At 34.9% G+C, this 19230-nt stretch overlaps 1 protein-coding gene across 1 annotated transcript in view; it reads left to right on the top strand.

Annotated features, from left to right (window-relative positions):
* LOC117665640 (cytosolic phospholipase A2 zeta-like) overlaps nt 1-19230 on the top strand; it is a 38027-nt gene that overhangs the window by 4309 nt on the left and 14488 nt on the right. Inside the window, exons 4-10 of the mRNA XM_034417778.2 lie at nt 272-409; nt 3494-3537; nt 3983-4025; nt 4188-4254; nt 16186-16358; nt 17360-17473; nt 18765-18802. Of these exons, the coding sequence (XP_034273669.2) occupies nt 272-409; nt 3494-3537; nt 3983-4025; nt 4188-4254; nt 16186-16358; nt 17360-17473; nt 18765-18802 (617 nt within the window). The remainder of the gene's footprint in view (nt 1-271; nt 410-3493; nt 3538-3982; nt 4026-4187; nt 4255-16185; nt 16359-17359; nt 17474-18764; nt 18803-19230) is intronic.

Raw genomic sequence — 19230 nt, 5'->3', positions numbered from 1 at the left:
CTTAGACTTATATACCTCTTCATAGTGCTTTACAGCCATCTCTAAGTGGTTCAGCATATTGCCCCCAACAATCTGGGTCCTCATTTGACCAACCTTGGAAGAATGGAAGGCTGAATCAATCTTGATCTGGTGAGAATCGAACTCCTGGCAGTTGGCAAAATTAGCCTGCAATATTGCATTCTAACCACTGCACCACCATGGCTCATTAAACATTAGTAAATAAGAAAACATTTGTTATTTGTTAAAATAGGTTCTCATTTGCACTTTGCAGAATATTCTGGAGTTATCATTCTACAACAGAGGCATTTTGCTGAGCAGTCTGAACAGTTATGATACTTCCGTTGCTTTTGACCTAGGTAATATTGCTCCAGGACAGAATCTGACACATACATTTGTGTTAAATTCTGAGGTGAGACTCTCTTTGTAACATGGCATATGTTGGAGATGTGCAAGAATGATTCAATATTAAATAGCTCTATATAATTCAAATGTTGCACAATTATTGATCTAAGAGAAATTAGTATCTAATAATGAGTATATGATCAGTTCATTGCCATTAGGAGGGTATCTGGGTTTGCTATCATGTAGAAACCTTTATGTGTGGAGGTCAGAGATTCTGAACGTTTCATTCTCTATGAATGAAACCTTGAGAAATATTTGAGATATTAAATATTTTCTCCGTAGGTATCTGTCTATGGAGAAAATCTTTCTTCTCAAATATGAGATCTGGAAATATTTGCAGGCTGATATACTGGCTAAAAGCTTAAGATAATAAAATAAAATATAACATATGCACACACATTGATCTTTGAGGCAGAGATAACTCTTAGAAAAAGGATAAGACTAATTTCAAGCTTGTTAAGGATATTGCTGTTGTGTTACCAACCAACAGAGTAAATGCACAAGGAAACGTTGCTGAGAGCAATGAATAAGAAATAGGCAAACTGGTTTATCAAAAGTTTACTTTATAGTGAAAAAACAGTCTCATAGTCTTTAAACAAATTCCAAGTCTTTGCCAGTTAAATCAGTCCAGTAGTTACAGATATCTTCTTACCAAACAAACATTAGTTGGTTAGAATAACAAACTCACTCTGGTTCACAAACCACGATGGTAGCAGATCCATCCAACAATGATTAGCAGATAGCAACTCCTCTCAATGGTAGCTTATCATAGTCTGGTAGCATATCACATCAGCTTCATACACAATGGCAGCATATCATAGCAGCAACTGAACATGTTACAATACCTTGCTTAAATACTCTCACAACCAGTGATTACCTTATTACAGCATGACTCAGCATTACAATGAATCAGCAGGAAAACTTTAAAGTCACATAATACATTTTCAGATTAAAGTTACAGAACACATATATTGCCTGGACAACTAGTTAGGCTCAAACCATATCCTAACAAAGCTTTAGCTTTCTAACTGTAATATAGCCACAGAAGATAATTCAGTCATAATATGATTTGACATCAGGTGAAAGGTTGATTGACTTTGTGCATCAAGTTGACAAGTTGTCAACCCATAGTGATCACATAGGCAGATTTTCTCTAGGATGTTTTGTCCCCAGTCTCACCCTTTAGGTATACTCATTGTTGCTGTAACTGAGTACATCCACTTTTCTGCTGGTTCTCCTCATCTCTTTCTTTCCAAATTTCCCAGCATTATGACTTCTTCACGGAGTTTGATTTTCATATAATGTGTCCAAACTTCAATAATTTGAATGTGGTCATTTGTACCTTGAGTGAGAATTCTGGATTGACTTGTATGATACATTTAAAAGCATCCATATTTTTTCTATTCTGTTACTTGAAAGTCCATACCTTGTGGTATCTGAATATCTTTTCCAAGGCCTTCATTGTTACCCTATCAAAGTGCTTGATAGATAATCTATCTTCCTATAAAAGGCAGAAGCTATGTACTACTTCAATATCTTCATTGTCAATTCTGAGGCTGATTGCTGCCCCTGTTATGACTTTGGTCTCCTTTATATTTATATTCCTATATCATATATATTCCTATATCAAGGAGCATAGGAAAAAATGGAGCTAAGATCAAAATCTTAGCTCCATTTTTTCCTATGCTCCTTGATTTTCATTGCTAGAGTTTGCAGATCATTTGCATTTTCAGTCATCAGAGTAGAGTCATAGTGCAGAGTGCTGATGTTTCTTCCTCCAGTTTTAAAACCATGTTCGTCTTCTCCCAATTCAGTTTTCCTCAAGATATGTGTATTCAGCATGTAGTTTAAATAAATTAGGGAAGTGTATATACTGTTTTATCTCACCCTTTTGCCAACCTGTAGCCAATTTGTTTCTCTGTTCCATCTGGACTGTGACTTCCTGACTTGTGTATAAATTTTGCAACATGTCCCCTTCTGGAATTCCCATTTTCCTAAGCACATTCCTTACTTGGCTTGGTAGACACAACCGAAAACTTTTCTATAATCAATAAAGCACTCGCTGTTTTTTGGAGGGTATTTTTTGGCTTTCTCAGTTACCTAACTTTCATTAGCATTAATTGTCTCATTCCTCAAACTTTTCTAAAAGCAGCTTGAACATGTGACATTTTCCTTTTCATGTAAAGCTTTATTCTGCATTGGATGATCCTAGGCATTATTTTGCTGGTTGTGAAATTAAGGATATTTTGAGATAGTTTGTTAGTCTGTCTGTTTTCTTTGATATAGGTTAGTAATGACTGGAGTAATGACTGGAGTTTTGTTCTAACTTGATCCTAAACTACTAGAGTCTGGCAACCAGATAATATTTTCTAAAGTATCTTAAATATTGATATTTCTATGATACAAACTTTCCATATACTCCTTCCATATTTCTTTGATCTTCTTGGAATCAGTTACTATCTGTCCATTGACGTCCTTAACATATTAGTTTGAGGTTAGAACCTCTTTCTGAATGATAGGTTAAATAAAGGAATGTAGTAATGCTACATTTTTCAGATTCCCAGGATCTATGCTTTTATAGATTACAACATGGTAATCCATTTTATACCTAGATTACTATAATTACACCTCATTCGAAGTAGTTGAACTCTTATTTGTGAAACAGACACATTTAATTTAATCATCTAGTATATAATTTAGTAATATAATCAGCTTCAACCTGGTGTTCTCAAGAAGTGTTGATCATATTATTCACTCACTGCCATATCTGGAAAAGTGCTTGATATTTCCAACAGAAGATTATTTGATTTTTGGTTTTTTGTTTTTGTTTTTAAATAAGCTAAATAATATGAATCAATCACAAGATGTTAATTAAGTAGTGTAGTATATGACAACACAAGAAATTAAGTTGTAAACAGCTACATTGGTAGAACAAATACATATTTATGTGCTTTAGTTAACACTGATATAGACAGAATTATAGTAAAAATTCATTAAGGAAGCAGAGATATGCGTAAGCATTTGTGTAGCTGTGAATATCTTGGGGCTGACTTGACACTGTTTTAACTTATCTTTTGTCTCACCCTTCAAGGAGAAAAGAGCAGAACTGGATGTTGAATTTTCATTGGAAAAATGGTGAGGTGTTTCTTTTCCTCCATCATGATGTAATAACATGCAGACATATTCTTTAATCCATGTTTCGTTTAAACTTAAATTATTATTGGAGCATTGCAATTATTTGTCAGCTCATTGGGGTAGGTCAGATCGAGAAATAGACATTACAGTCATTCCATGAATGGTCTTTTATTTTTCTAAGGTTTATTAACAGAATCTTGAAAACCTCTCTAAAACCTTTCTAATGTAATGCCCTTCTGAGGGCAACATGCCTGGTACACTTGTGTCTTTGGTGTCAGGTGAGGAATTCCATTTATTCTGGATATTTCTATATTTTTGGACTAATTTTCTACTAGAATTGCAATTTTTAGAGTTTATGTTTCTAGTGAATGCTATTATTTTCATTGTACTGTTATTTTGATTTATATAATCAAAGAAAATTAAGCAAATATTTTTATTTCCACAGCAAGCATCCTCCCTGTAGGATCATTACTAATGGAGTTCTTGTGGTGAGTAAAGGGAATAATAATGGTTATTGGGATTCTTAATAGATAAATGATTTGTTTATATAAATCATAATCCTATATTTTTAACCCTAAAAACAAAAGAATAAATACATTTGCATAGTAATTTCTCCCCAATTGGATTTTTTTTGTTTTTGTTTTATGTAGGCACAACCTTGTCTGTGTATTAAAGGAACTATCAATAAAAGTAAGATGGCTCCATGGATAATAAAGGGTAGGTCCTTTGTAACCACAATTCTTGGAAAAAAGGCAATAACAGTTTCCTTGTCTTATAAACCAAGTGCTAATATGATTGAAATAAATATAATTAATCAAGTACACATTTTTCACACATTCTAATTCCTGAAGGCTGGTATATGGTATAGATACAGTGATTCCCCCCCCTTTTTAAAGTTTTTTATTTTTTAGACAAACATTTAATACATCAATTATCTCTTCCCTGCAACATCTTGGTATTATCTTCCATAATTCTTTCTTCTTCTGTATAGTTATTATTTCTTTGATCTTGATCCTTATCTAATCCATATTATAAATTTGTCACTAATATAATATGCTACTCATCACATATTTATACATACTTATATACTTGATCATTTATATCTCTTCTCCAACCAATAATAGAAATAATTCCAAATTTTAAAATACTCTGAGTCTTCTCTATCCTTAATCATCAAAGTTAACCTATTCATTTCAGCACAGTCTAAAAATTCTTTTATTACTTCTTCTTCCAAAGGTATTTTCTCCGCTTTCCAATTTTGTGCATAAACAAACCTTGAAGCTGTTATTACATGTATGATCAAATAAGCATTTTCCTTACTTGTTTTTTCTGGTAGAATACCCAATAGAAACAGCTCTGGTTTAAATTCAATACGTTGATGTATCATTTCCTCCAAACATGTCTTAATTTTACTCCAATAGTTTTTGGCTTCCAAACATGTCCACCACATATGATAATATGATCCTGGAAGTTGATGACACTTCCAACATTTGGCTGATTTATCTTTAAACATTTTTGCTAATTTCTCAGATGGCATGTGCCATTTATAAAACATTTTATATTGATTTTCCTTATATGCAGTGGACATCATTAATTTATAGTTCCTTTCCCATAGTTGTTGCCATTTTTCCAAATCAATTGAATATCCAAAATTTCTCCCCCAAGCTATCATTGTTTCTTTTATTTGCTCCTCCTTTAATTCAGTACTAAGTAAAAAATTATAAAACTTTTTTATTAAATTATCATCTGTTCCTGTGAGTATCCCATCCAATTCAGTCTTTTCCATATAAAAAGCATATAATTTAGCATCTTTCTCATATCTTGTTTGAATCTGCATATAATATACCAGTCTGTCTCAATCCCCTGTGCGTCTAATTCCCTTTTTCCTCTCAATTCCTCCTTATCTGTTAGCAAATCCTTATATCTAACAATATTTCCAAATTTAAAAACATTTGGGTGTATTAATGCTTCCATGTTGGTATTTTCACGTAATATTTATCTTTTACTTTCTCCCATACCAATAACAATGCATTTCTTACATAATGTCTATGAAAATATGTGTGTATTTTATTTCTATATGTCACAAGTAAATGCCTTATTCTCCATTATGTAAATAGTACATGAACAGGGTATCAGGGGTTAACTTATTTTTCACCTCTTAATGTATTCATATTTCACCACTCCCATATCTAGCTCCACCCATTGTATATATAAGGAGCTGCATACGTTCATTCTGTGCTTCTATCTGTGAATATTCAGTGAATATAGAATGCCTTATGTAAATAAACAGTGATTTATTTGAATTTATAATTCTCAACTTATTTATTGAGTCTGATCCTGAAAATATCATAACAATCTGGTAGCAGAGGATGGTTGAATTAACTCAATAAAAACTTAAACATGTCTAAAAGAGATAGGCCCAACACCAGGGCATACAGCAAAGAAATGGAAGCGGATCAAGAAATAATCGATGAGTCCACGAATGCAATTTCGAGAGAATCTGAAGAATACACCACAGACGACGAAGAAATAATAAATGAAGATGATGACCAAGAAGAAAACGAAATAGAAAACAACGAACTCAGGTCAGAGATACTAAAACTTTTAAAAAGCCAAAAGAGCGATGAAAGTCTCGTCGCGAACCTCCAAGACATACTAAAAAACAATGGAGCAGCGAAAGAGAAGCACATCGCTACTGAAAAATCAAAAGACTCAAAAATAGTGAGTAATATGCTTGCAGATAAAAACGCAACGAAGAAGAAGACCAACAATCCCGCGCAAAATTTCGAATGGCAGCCATCTTGGTTTCAACAGACCCCTAAGATGATCGAAGCAGAGCCAATCAGAAAGCAGGATTCAAAATATCTGGCGCGAAAAGCCTTACCCGATGCAAAAATGAAAGAGAAAAAAATATATACCTCAGAAGAATCAGACACAGAGAACGAAGAAGATTCAATAGACATGCAAGTAAAGTCAGCAATGAAAACGCTTTTTGCAGCATTTGGACCGAAACTGAAGATCACTAAAAAATCAACAAAAAAACAAGCAAGCGAGCCAACGCCTCAAAATCTACCCACTACTATCCAGACGGCGAGAGCACCGACGCCTGAGCCCAGAGAGCCCTGCAGATACCGCCCCACGCCGCAGACTAATCCAAGGACCAGCGCCTTCAGCGAAAGAAAACGAGCGCCCGCTATCACCAGAACTCCAAAGATCGAGCCGGAGACTGATTCATCGGAAGAAGAACAGAGCGAGGGAGCTGCAGCAGCGAGAACCTCTCACGATGACTCCAGGAACGAAATGAGCAACGCGCATGCGCAAGACTACGCAGACAACTTCGGAAGACATGAGATGCGGAGAGAATCATGCAAACTCGTTGCGAGCATCCTCACACCATTTTGTAACTTTCATCATTTGCAAGACCACGGACTACCTCTGGTTGTAAGTAATGGACCCAACAATGTTGGGAATTTACCCAATGACTTCCCAAAGCTGAGAATAGATGGCATTAATTTGCAAGAATGGTATCAGCAGCTCCAGGTTGTCTTTATGAAAGAAAATTTACTCTTTTTTATTACTAACCCCCCAAAAAGACCTTGGACTCTAAAGTTAGATTGCCTACACCATAGAGCATTCTTCTTATTGATTTCCAGTGTATCTCCTGCCATGTATCACAGTATTAAGCAAAATCTGACTGTCTCAGAAATTATTCAATGCATGTTTAATTTATTTCACAGTGAAAGTGTAGCCACTACCACAAGAATATCTAAAGATTTCTTCTCTTCTAGGATAAAGCCAGGGGTTACCATAAGTGAACATTTAATATCTTTAAACAAAATTAGAGCAGAACTGCACTTAAGGGGGGAAGTAATTTCAGATCAAACGATGAAAAGTGTTATCATCAACTCACTTGACCCATCATGGGATAATTATATGTCACATTTAGACACAATCAATCTAGGATACTTATCCATAGAAAGCCTATCTAACAAGTTAATAGCTGAAGACAATTCAAGGAGGAGTCGTTATAACAACCACATAGAGCACAAACAATATAAAAAGGTAGCATTTCAAGAAAGATATCATGAACCATTTGGATGCCACTATTGTGGATCCAGAAAACATAATAGGAGGGATTGTCCTAAAATTCTAAGAGAAAGACATAGGTCAGAATATAGAAATAAGTACAACAACAGACAACCTTCCATTGATAGACATAGGTATAGAAGTCCACTCAACTATAGAGAACATAGAGGGGGCAGAAATAATTCAAAGGATAGAAAGTCTGGTTCACTGAATGGGCTAAACAAACATGACAACATTAACATACAACAACCAGAAAACAACAATTGGCTTATTGATTCTGGAGCAACCAATCACACTACAAATAATAAAAATATATTATCTTCTTTTGTAGAAGATAAATTTGTAATCAAAGTAGCTAATCAAGAAAAGGTTCAAGTAATAGGTAGAGGGAATGTAATTTTACCTGGCCTAGGAAAAGTAGAGGGGGTATTACTAATACCTGAAATACCCCATAACATACTTAGTGCAATAAAACTAAGCAGAGATTCTGACATTAACATTGTGTTCTCAAAGGGAAAGGCAACATTAGAGAAAAACAGAACTAATATAGGCACAGTAATAATCAAAGGAGGTCTACCTTATTTAATGACAAAGGAGAAATGGTTAAACAACATTGACTCAAATATGGGAGATGACAATGAAATAGATAATGGAGACAATAGTAACAGTGACAATGAGGAACATGAAGTAACTCATAATCACAAAGATACACACAATGAAAAGAAACCTAAAATAGGTAAACCAATTCACGATGAGTGTGCTCATGTCTTACATAGGAAATTAGGACATGCCAGTTTTCCTGTAGTGCAAAAGATGACTGAACATGCAGAAGGTGTTAAAATAAAAAATTGTGAAAACTATTTGGAATGCTCAGTATGTAAATCTACAAAACTCAAAACTAGTCCCAGACCTAGAAAGTCAACAAGATCAACTAACAAAATTTTTGATTTGGTACACATGGATTTAGTTGGTCCATTAACACCATCAATTACTTATAAAAAACGTTACTTTCTAACCATTGTGGATGATTATAGTCGTTATGGATTTGTTTACACATTAAAACATAAAGATGAAACCTTTCAGAAATTTAAGGAGTTTTACAAACGTATAGAAACACAACACAATATTAAAATAAAACAAATCATGACAGATAGGGGATGTGAATTCATGTCTAGGGAATTCTCCCAATGGCTAAAAGACAAAGGAATGCTACATTACACATCTAGCCCATTTTCTGCATTCCAGAACAGAGTGGTAGAGAGAAAGAACTCAACATTACAAACCATGATTAGATGCACATTAGAGGATGCTGGCTTAGGTAAACAATTCTGGTCAGAAGCCCTACAATATTCTAATTACACACAAAACAGAACTTGGTCCAGTATTGTAAATAAGACACCGTATGAAGCGATGTATAACAGAAAACCAAAACTAGCACACATGCACATATTTGGAGTCACTGCAGACGTACACATACCTAAACAATTGAGGCGCAAAGGTGAGAACGTATCCAGAAGACTTAGATTTATGGGATACGAGACAGGTACAAAAGGATACAGATTTATCGATAGTAATAACAAATTTATAGTTTCCAGAACAGCTGTGTTCCATGAACAGGCCAACTGGTCTAGAATACATCTTAATGAAATATTCCCAAACATCAACCCAGGCACTAAACTCCAAGAAAAAGAGAATAGAGAAGAACATAGTAACAACACACATAAAAATAAAATCAAAACATGGACAAACAGTCAACACAAAATAAGAACAGATTCATTAACTAAAAAGGAAGCGAGGTATTTACATGACAATGATACTAAACCAGAAAGAGCAATCAGAAGTAGCAGAAACCAAATGCCAAACAATTACAAAGATTATGTAATGCATATGGATGGAGAATCACCAACACCTAACACATATGAGGAAGTGTTAAAACTTCCTCCTGAAGAAAAGAAAAAATGGGAATCAGCCATGAGTAAAGAGATGGATAGTTTACGAGGGCTAAATGTATTCACACCTACAATTGCACCAAAGGACAAAACCATCATTGGCACTAGGTGGATATATAAAATTAAAAATTTAGAGGGAGGCAATACTCTATACAAAGCTAGATTAGTTGCACAAGGTTATGCACAGAAATATCCCGAGGATTATACAGATACATACTCCCCCACAGTAAGAACAGAGAGTGTCAAGACAGCTCTGGTTATAGCATCAGCACTCAACCTCGATGTGTTCCAATACGACATACAGACTGCGTTTTTACATGCAAAATTAGATAAAGAAATATATGTAAGGGCACCCCACAGTCAATACACAAACAAAAATGAAACTTGGTTACTAAATAAAAGTTTATACGGGTTGAAACAATCTGGTAAACAATGGTATGATTGTTTAGTAAAAGTACTCAAAACTATGAATTTCAATGCCACTACTGCTGATAATTGTTTCTTTGTCAAAAAAGAGGATGATTCCCTAGAATTTATATTGATCTATGTGGATGATATTTTGTACATAGGTAAACATAATGAGAGGAGAGAAGCATTTGTAACAAAACTGAATGAACATTTTTCATTGAAATCTTTGGGTAAAGTAAATAAGTATCTTGGTGTTCAAATCAGTAAAACCAGAAGGGGATTTAAGCTTTCTCAAAAGGACAAAATCATAGAGCTCTTGAATAAATGTAATTTGAGTAATGCTAAGCCCTGTGATACTCCAATGCAAACTGATTTTTTAAAGAATGCAGACGAATCATCCCCTGAATTCAAAGACAATACATTTTACAGGTCAGTCATAGGTTCACTTCTTTATATCTCCAATTGGACTAGACCTGATATTGCTTTGCCTCTCAACTTATTGTCCAGACACGTTAGCAAACCATCACTATACCATTGGGAAGCTGTCAAAAGGATATTAAGGTACTTGAAGAATAGTTTAGACTTCTGTTTGTTATTGGAACCTAATACTGTAAAAGAGCCCATCCTCACATGTTATGCAGATGCGGATTGGGCTGGCGATACCTCATGTAGAAAAAGCACGTCTGGCTATTTATTCTTCCTTAATGGTTGTCCAGTTTACTGGTATACTGGCAAACAAGATCTAGTAGCCACTTCAACAACAGAGGCAGAATATGTTTGTCTATCTAAGGCAGCAAATAACCTTGTATGGTTTAACGATTTACTTTCTGATATTTGGAAGAAACCCATTTTGCCTTTTATTATGCATGAAGACAATAAAGCTGCTATCGAAATATCTAGGTCTGATGCTATTGGACAAAGGTCCAGACATATAGATATAAAGTTTAAACATGTGAGACAATTATCTCAAGATGGATTTATCAAAGCAGTTCATTGCGAAACATCAGAGCAAATAGCTGACATATTAACAAAGCTTTTGCCATCTAAGCAACATAAATACTTGACTTCTAAATTACATGTCTTATATTGTTCTGAATCTGATTGTAATTGTTGTAATATATCGAATCGGCATTTAGAGGGGGATTTGTCACAAGTAAATGCCTTATTCTCCATTATGTAAATAGTACATGAACAGGGTATCAGGGGTTAACTTATTTTTCACCTCTTAATGTATTCATATTTCACCACTCCTGTATCTAGCTCCACCCATTGTATATATAAGGAGCTGCATACGTTCATTCTGTGCTTCTATCTGTGAATATTCAGTGAATATAGAATGCCTTATGTAAATAAACAGTGATTTATTTGAATTTATAATTCTCAACTTATTTATTGAGTCTGATCCTGAAAATATCGTAACACTATATACCACAAAAAAGCATGCCATCCCAGTTGTAAATCATAACCTTCCAATGTTAACAATCTTGTATTTCTTAGCTCCACCCATTCCTTTAATCAAGTCAATGTTGCTGCCTGATAATATAATTCCCAATTTGGTAAACCAAATCCACCTCTCAATCTCGTATTTTGCAGCATTGTTATGTTTATTCTTGCTTTTTTCCCTTGCCATATAAATTTCCTTATTGTCTTATTTAGATATTGAAAGTAAGTTTTTTCAACTTTTATCGGCACAGTCTGGAATAGAAATAATAGTCTTGGTAGTATATTCATTTTTATCAATGCGATCTGACCCATTAGTAATAATTGAAGATTCTTCCATTTTTCCAAATCTCTTTCAATCTGCTGCTTTAATTTATAATAGTTATCTTCTTTTATTGTAACACATCTTGAAGTTAGATATAATCCAAGATATTTAACTTTTTTTACTACTTGTATGTCCAAATTTTCTTCTATCTTTTTTTTTGTTTTTCTGTTATATTTTTAACCAAGATTTTTGTTTTGTCTTTGTTTATTTTCAAGCCAGAGACCTTCCCATAGTCTTCTATTTCTTCTAGTAATTTAGGACCTGTTGTTTGTGGATCTTCTATAGTAAATACCAAATCAACTGCAAAGGCCTGGAATTTATACTCTTCTTTTTTAACTTTTATCCCTTTTATCTCTTCATCTCGTCTGATATTTCTATTTAAAACTTCTAAGGTCAAGATGAACAACAATGGCGAAAACGGACATCCTTGTCTAGTACCTTTCATTATGCTGATCTTTTCTGTCATATCCCCATTTATCATTATCTTAGCAAATTGTCTGTTATATATTGTTTTTACAATATTTATGAATCTCTCCCCAAAATCCATTCTCTGTAGTTGTTTTATCATAAACTGCCAACTCACATTGTCAAAGGGTTTTTGGGTGTCCAAAAACATCAATGCCATCTGTTTTTCTGGATGATTCTCATAATAATCCAAAGTGTTTAAAATTATCCTCATATTATCTTTATTTGTCGTTTTGGTAGAAATCCATTTTGATCTGTATGTATGTATTCATTTAGTGGCTTTTTCAGTCTGTGTGCCTTTATTGACATAAAAATCCTATAGTCCACATTTAACAATGAAATTGGTCTATGGGTTTTTTTTATCAGTTGTGAATTCTTATCTTCTTTAGGTATAAGTGTTACATATGCCTCCTTCCATGAATTTGGCATTTTTGCTTTTATTAATAAGTCATTAAATACATCCAGCACTACATTACTAATTGCCTCTTGTAATGTTTTATATATCTCCACTGGTAAACCATCTGGTCCTGGTGCTTTTCCACTTTTTTGTCTTTTTATTGCTTCTGTTACTTCCATATTGTGGCCCATATATGGCTTGTGTGGCTGGTGGCTGATTCAGACAACGAGGAGGCTGGTGTGGTGCTGCGCCAGCAGCCTGTGCAGCTGGCACTCGAGTCGGACAATAAGGCTGGAGAAGATGTGGTGTCAGAGGCTGGGATTCAGCCAGGGCCTTCAGAACCTCCAGAAGCTCCCTTAAGTGAAGACGAAGAGGAGGAACCTCTTCTTGATGCACGGGCGTGCAGAGCTGCCAAAAGGCAGGAGTGGCTCCTCAGGAGAAGGTTTCCTCAAGAGTAAGGCTTGGGGCTAATTGGCCACTCCCTTAGCCTGTTTAAGGAGGAACGCTGACTGAAGCAATTTACAGGGAACAACTTGTTCACTCTCCTTCGTGCCTTGATCTTCGTTCTTTGCAAATTACTTCTGGGCTTTCTGCCAATCATAGTAAAATTAAGATTATTTATTCTTTGGATTTTTGTAGGCTGTTAAGAAAGTTAATTAAAGCCTTTGTTTGGAAAAAAACCTTATTTAATTTAGTAAACTAAGGTTTGTATAGATTCTGTGTGTGCTATGTTCTTTGGGGTCTGTACCTGGGGCAGAACATTCCATCATTGTCATTCTTTCTTGTAACATTCCTTTATATTGTTCTGATATTTTAGTCAAATCTGATTTTTCCAAGTAATTTAATATTTCTTCCTCCGGAATCTTATCTTGAGTGTACAGTTGCTCATAGTATTTTTGGATTAATTTCTTTTTATCTTCAATGCTATATTGTAAATTCTCTTCTCAATCTTGTAAGCATTTTATAGTTTTTTTCTCCCTCTCTTTTCTTAACTTGTATGCTAGCCATCTTCCTGGTTTGTTTGCATTTTCAAAAAAAATCTGTTTAGTTGCTCTCAATTTATTCGCTAATGCTTCTTGTTCATTCAAATTTATTTCATGTTTTTTCAAATCCATCAATTTTTTAATTTAAAGTATCTTTCTGAAATTCTTTTTCCAATTTCTTATAGTCCTCTTCTAATCTTGCTTGTTTCTGTTGCTTCATTTTGTTCTTTTTTCCCAAGTACATTATTGCTAGGCCTCTAATATATGCTTTCATTATATCCCATAAATTTTGAAGTGATGTATCCTCTTTCTTATTTATTTTAAAAAATACTTCCAATTCTTTTTCTGCATATTCCTGAAACTCTTTTTTGTTTAAGATTGTTGTGTTCAAAGTTCACCTTGTCTTTTTCTTTTGCCCTTTCCATATTATTGTCATCGGGCTGTGATCAGCCCAAATATTTGAACCAATATTTACTTCTTGCACAGCGTCTGTAAGTCCTATTGACATCCATATCATATCTATCCTCGACCATGATAGATGTCTATTTGAATAGAAAGTATATTGTCTCTCTTTCAAGTGTTTTTGTCTCCAGATATCTTGAATGCTTAATTCTTCTATCATTGTAAAAAACAATTTTGGAAGCGTACTTCTAGGCATTTTATTTACCTTCATTGTTTTATAGTCCAAGCCAGCACCTACTACCACATTGAGATCTCCTATTATACATATATGTTCATAGTCCAACTCTATGATTTTCTTGTGTAGTGTCCGATAAAATTCTTCTTTTTTTTCATTCAATGCATATAGTGCTTTCAAAAGTATTTGTTTAAAGTTCATTTTTATTTCCACAATCAGAATCCTGCCTTCCTCGTTTTCAAAAATTAACTTGGGTTCTAATTTTCCTTTACTATACAATACCACACCTCTTTTACTTTGATGTGTCAATGATGTAAATAAGAGTCCTAATTTAGGATATTGTAATAATTGTAAGTGTTGTTTTCTAATATGTACTTCTTGTAAACATATAATGTCCATCTTCATATTTAATTTAGTCAATGTTCTATTTCTTTTAATCGCTGCATTGAGTCCATTTACATTTAAGGAAATTGCTTTAATTTCTTCTTCCATGTTTACTTATTACTAGTTTTTAATTTCATCGCTCTTGTCTTTCTTTGTTCCATTGGGTCTTTGGCTCTGGCTCCTTCTCTTAATGCTTTTTCTTCTTTTGCTTTTTCCTCTTTATCTTTCTCTTCCTCTCTCTCCTTTGCCCCTCCTACTGCTCCAAAGTCTTCCTCCAGAGGTCCACAAAATTGCTGGGAAAATAATTTGGCTTTTTCAAGCGAGTCTAATCTATATAGTTTTTCTTGCCATGTCACCATAATTCCTTCAGGTATTAGCCATCTAAAACTCACTCCTTTGTACATTAAGAATTTCATTAGAAATTGATACTCTCTCCTCAGATCTCTGACTCTTCTAGTATTTGTCTTAGAAGCACAAGTTCTTTGTCCTTGTATTTCAAAGCTGTGATTCTTGCCACTTGTAGTATCTCTGTTTTCTTTACCCTTTTTGTAAATCTTACATGCACTTCCCTTGGGAGTTTATTCCTTGTTGCAATACAGTTATATTGCACTGGAATTATTGCATAAAGTTTTATCTGTAGAAAGTCAACTATTAAGCTGTGTCATTGCTCCAGGCCCCATAACCAATGGAAAGCAAACCTGCATAACTTAAACTAATCTTCTTTACTTAGGGCTCCTAGAACTGGGTGGCAAAAATTTGTTTCTTTCCTGTTATGTTGCTAGGGTGTTCTGGATGTCTTACTTTGTTGTTGGTGCCACAGTGATGTTTCCCAGACTGGCATGCTTAGCTATAATTCCCAGAATCCGAAACTAAATTCCCAAAGAGCATCTTTAGCCAGGAACTTTTTTCCTTATGAAGAGACTCTACAGATTGTGTTTGCTGGGCTGCTGCTCTTCCCCCCCCACAATTCTTTGACTTCTGATTTTGTGATTTATTTCATATTATACTAGTCAACTGAAGTTTCTGCTGCCTTATCTTTTTTAAAGGGGAAGTACTTGCTCACTGTAACAGGGTACAATTTGCTTAGAATTGCTTCTTGCAATACAGTACAATTCTTCAAGAGAGACAGATTTTCTTTAAAAAATGTTTAGATCCACGTATGGGAAAAATAATAGTCTGAATTTTCTTAATATACTGTTTTTGCTTAGTATCATTCAATTGTTGTGTTCAGGTTATTTTAATAAAGAATTATTTCTTCAGCAGAAAATGTATCTTAAATGCCACTCCAATCGCCAAAGGTGTCTGAGGACCTTTGTTATAACCAATCAAAGCAACATAATAACAAAGCAATAATTTATTACACTTGCATTACATTATAAACACAATGTCTTTGACACTTGAGAAACACTCAAATTATTCACCCCCCCCACTAGCACCACTATCACCTCCTCCTCCATCGCCAGAAAAGAGGGTTGATTTATAACCATTCTGTTTCCAGGATTCTGTGGAAAGTCATGATTTTTCATTGTGTTCTTAAAAGTTTAAAAGTTTTAAACACTTCTTTTCACTTTTAGACAATTGCCAAATTAACTTATCAGTACCAGGGTCCTTTGAAAACCAGTTAACAATGTTCTGTGGAGAAAATTTAGAAGAAAACAAAGAAGAGATTCCATTTATCTTTCATGTGAACAAAGAAGTGTCCTCTCACCTGAACCTGAAATTGTTACAAACTATAGCAATGCTAGAGGTAAGATGGTGCATTTGCTTGCTAGAGTGTCAATTATTAGAGCAAACATTCCCATTTCAACCAATAGGCATATATAATGACTCTATAATAATTAGAGTGACTGGATGGAGTCACTGAAGCAGTCAGCATGAGCTTAAATTGACTCCAGAGGATGGTAGAGGATAGGAAGCAGAGATTGGTTTCAGCAGGTTCTGACCAGTCCTGGAGAACTGATAGCGGAAATTTTGAGTAGTTCTGACTGGCCCCACCCCCATCTACTCTTTGCCTCCCAAGACCCAGCTGATCGGGAGGAAATGGAGATTTTGGAGTAACCTTCCCCTGGAGTGGGGTGGGAATGGAGATTTTACAGTATCCTTCCCTTGCCACGCCCACCGAGCCACGCCCACCAAGCCATGCCATGCCCAGCAAGCCACACCCACAGAACTGGTAGTAAAAAATTTTGAAACCCACCACTGACAGGAAGGCCTGGAGGAACGTAGTCCATGGGGTTGCGATGGGTCGGACACGACTTCGCAACTAACAACAACAAAATAATAATTAGACATAAATTTGATACAGATTCATAAGGGGAAAATAAGTAAATTGATGAGAGGTATTTCATCTGCCAGAAGTGGCTTTATAAAGATACCCATCAACTCTGCCTTAAGCATGTAATTTTATTTCACTGAGTCCTGAAAATATGTTTAAATGAACCCATAATAAAGTTAAGCGTTGTAACCCCATAACTGAGCACTAGTTATCATTATTTCTTAGTGGTCCTCGACCCACCTAGAATAATTTTGAAGAAACAAAAAAAATCCCCTGCATCTATAAAAAATCGGGATGGGCAGTAGAAGCAGTAGCCCATGAAAAGAACCAATGCTTGTGTTCTAGGCAGCCCAAGAACAGACGTTTTGCTGCTGACATTGGCCTTCTGCTAAAGTTTGCATTCCTCTTTTTGGATGGTCTTCCCGCGGGCATGTATGTAGCTATGATTTACAGCAACTTTGTTTGGTTCCTAGGAAGGATGGAGTGAGGATTTACAGGTGAAGACTTCATTGGTTGGGAATGCAATTATTCCAGTTTCTGAACTCCCTCTTGGAAAGGAAGTTGAACTGAGTGTACCTCTAGGAAGGGTAAACGTTTAAATCTTTGTGTCAAAGTGATAAGGCATGATATGAAACCTGGTACTGACTCTGTACTGTACAATGTTGCTGGGGAAAGTACTTTTTATATCTCATGTTCTCAGATTTCAGCACCTCAGAGAGAGGACATTCGTCCATTTTATTTCCTCTGATCTCAGTTAACAACCTTTGGTTCTTTTATTTGGCATCCCAGTAATTTTATATTGATATCTTTGTAATAGAAATAAAAAAATCAGCTAGCTGGTTTTATCCCACAGGCAGGACTAGAACTCGCCATCTTCTAGCCTAATACCTTAGCCACCACACCAAACTGGCTCTGTTCTTTTCTTGTAATTGCATAATTTTCTAATTGTCCTATTTTATGAATTGGTAATTAATTGATACCAAACTTTAATTTTTATTTTTGGTTCTATCTCATTTCCCCCCTTCTCTATATAGCTTGGAGTTCCATATTATTGTTATTACTCATTTTTTATCATGCTTTTTATAATTTTGGCCAACTCAAAGCAGCAAACATACCCAATATTCTTGCCTTTTGTTTTTCTCAAAACAATAAGGTGAATTGGGCTGAAAGACAAAGTGTGACTGGCTCAAGGTCACCCAGCTGGCTTTCTTGTCTCAGGCAGAGCTAGAATTCAATCTCTTGGCTTCTAGGGCATCACTTGAACCACTACAATAAACTGGGTCTCTATTATGGTGATGTGTGGTTTTCTTTGCAATATATTTTATAAAGCTAGCATGGAAAAATATATCTCCAAGAGTATGGAAACTACCATATATGTATATTGCTTCATACCACCTCCTGGCTCCTTAGCATTCTGTTTTCTTTGCTGAGGTCTTTTACTTATTTGATTAAAGTGAGAAGAGTTATTTATTTTTACTCTTAGCAAAACCTCTACAGTCCAAAGCCAAAATGATCATGGTGATAGAACAATTTATAGTTGCTTCTAGGTGCTTCTACTATATTGGCTAGCTCTTGACTTGGGAATGGTGGTAAATGAGGACAAGTGATGTGTAACACCAATGATTGTTTTATGGGAAGTTAAAGAGTCAAAGTGGTGTCTATGTGAAAGTCCATAGACCCTTTTAGCAAATAATGTGGCATACCTGTGAAGAAAAGGAATATCTTCACTTAATGCTTCCTGTTTTAACAAACACATTAGTATGAAGGTTTGGATCATAGCAGAGATAGAAAAAGAGCAAGGGAGTTTTCTTAATACCAAAATAAAGTTAAACATTGTATTTTGCATTAGTAAATTTAGCAGAATTCTACTTCTTCCAGGATCAAACTTTGGATCTGACCATGAAAGTTGAAGAAAGGTGTGTACATCAGAAAATATCTGTGAAAATCAAGATTCAGCACCTCTATTATATATAAGATCAAGTACAAATTAAAATATCTGTCTGTGTTGAAGAAAGGGATACCAGGGTTGTAAGCTAGAGCGGGAAATTGAAAAAATATCCCAGAAGAAGGCTGTGGCAAAACATTTCCAAGAAAGCCACATGGATGTATCCATGAAGACACCAGGAGTGAGTCTGACCTGAAGGAGACTTTATATTATCTTAATTTACATTATGTCTAAATAATGGGACAACCTGGTTTACAGTATCATGGATTTAAAGAAAAATATGCTTCTGCTGGTTAAAACAAAGAATAATGACATGCAGTTGATTTTTCACTATACATTGAAGTCAATTAGATGGAAGGGTAGAATCTGGATATTTTTATTCTTTTTTTCTCCTTTCTA

Source organism: Pantherophis guttatus, chromosome 1 (genome assembly GCF_059756535.1).
Source record: "Pantherophis guttatus breed Tessera chromosome 1, ASM5975653v1, whole genome shotgun sequence".
Taxonomy (NCBI): domain Eukaryota; kingdom Metazoa; phylum Chordata; class Lepidosauria; order Squamata; family Colubridae; genus Pantherophis; species Pantherophis guttatus.
Note: the sequence above shows the minus strand (reverse complement) of the source record. Positions and strands in the feature narration are given on the sequence as shown.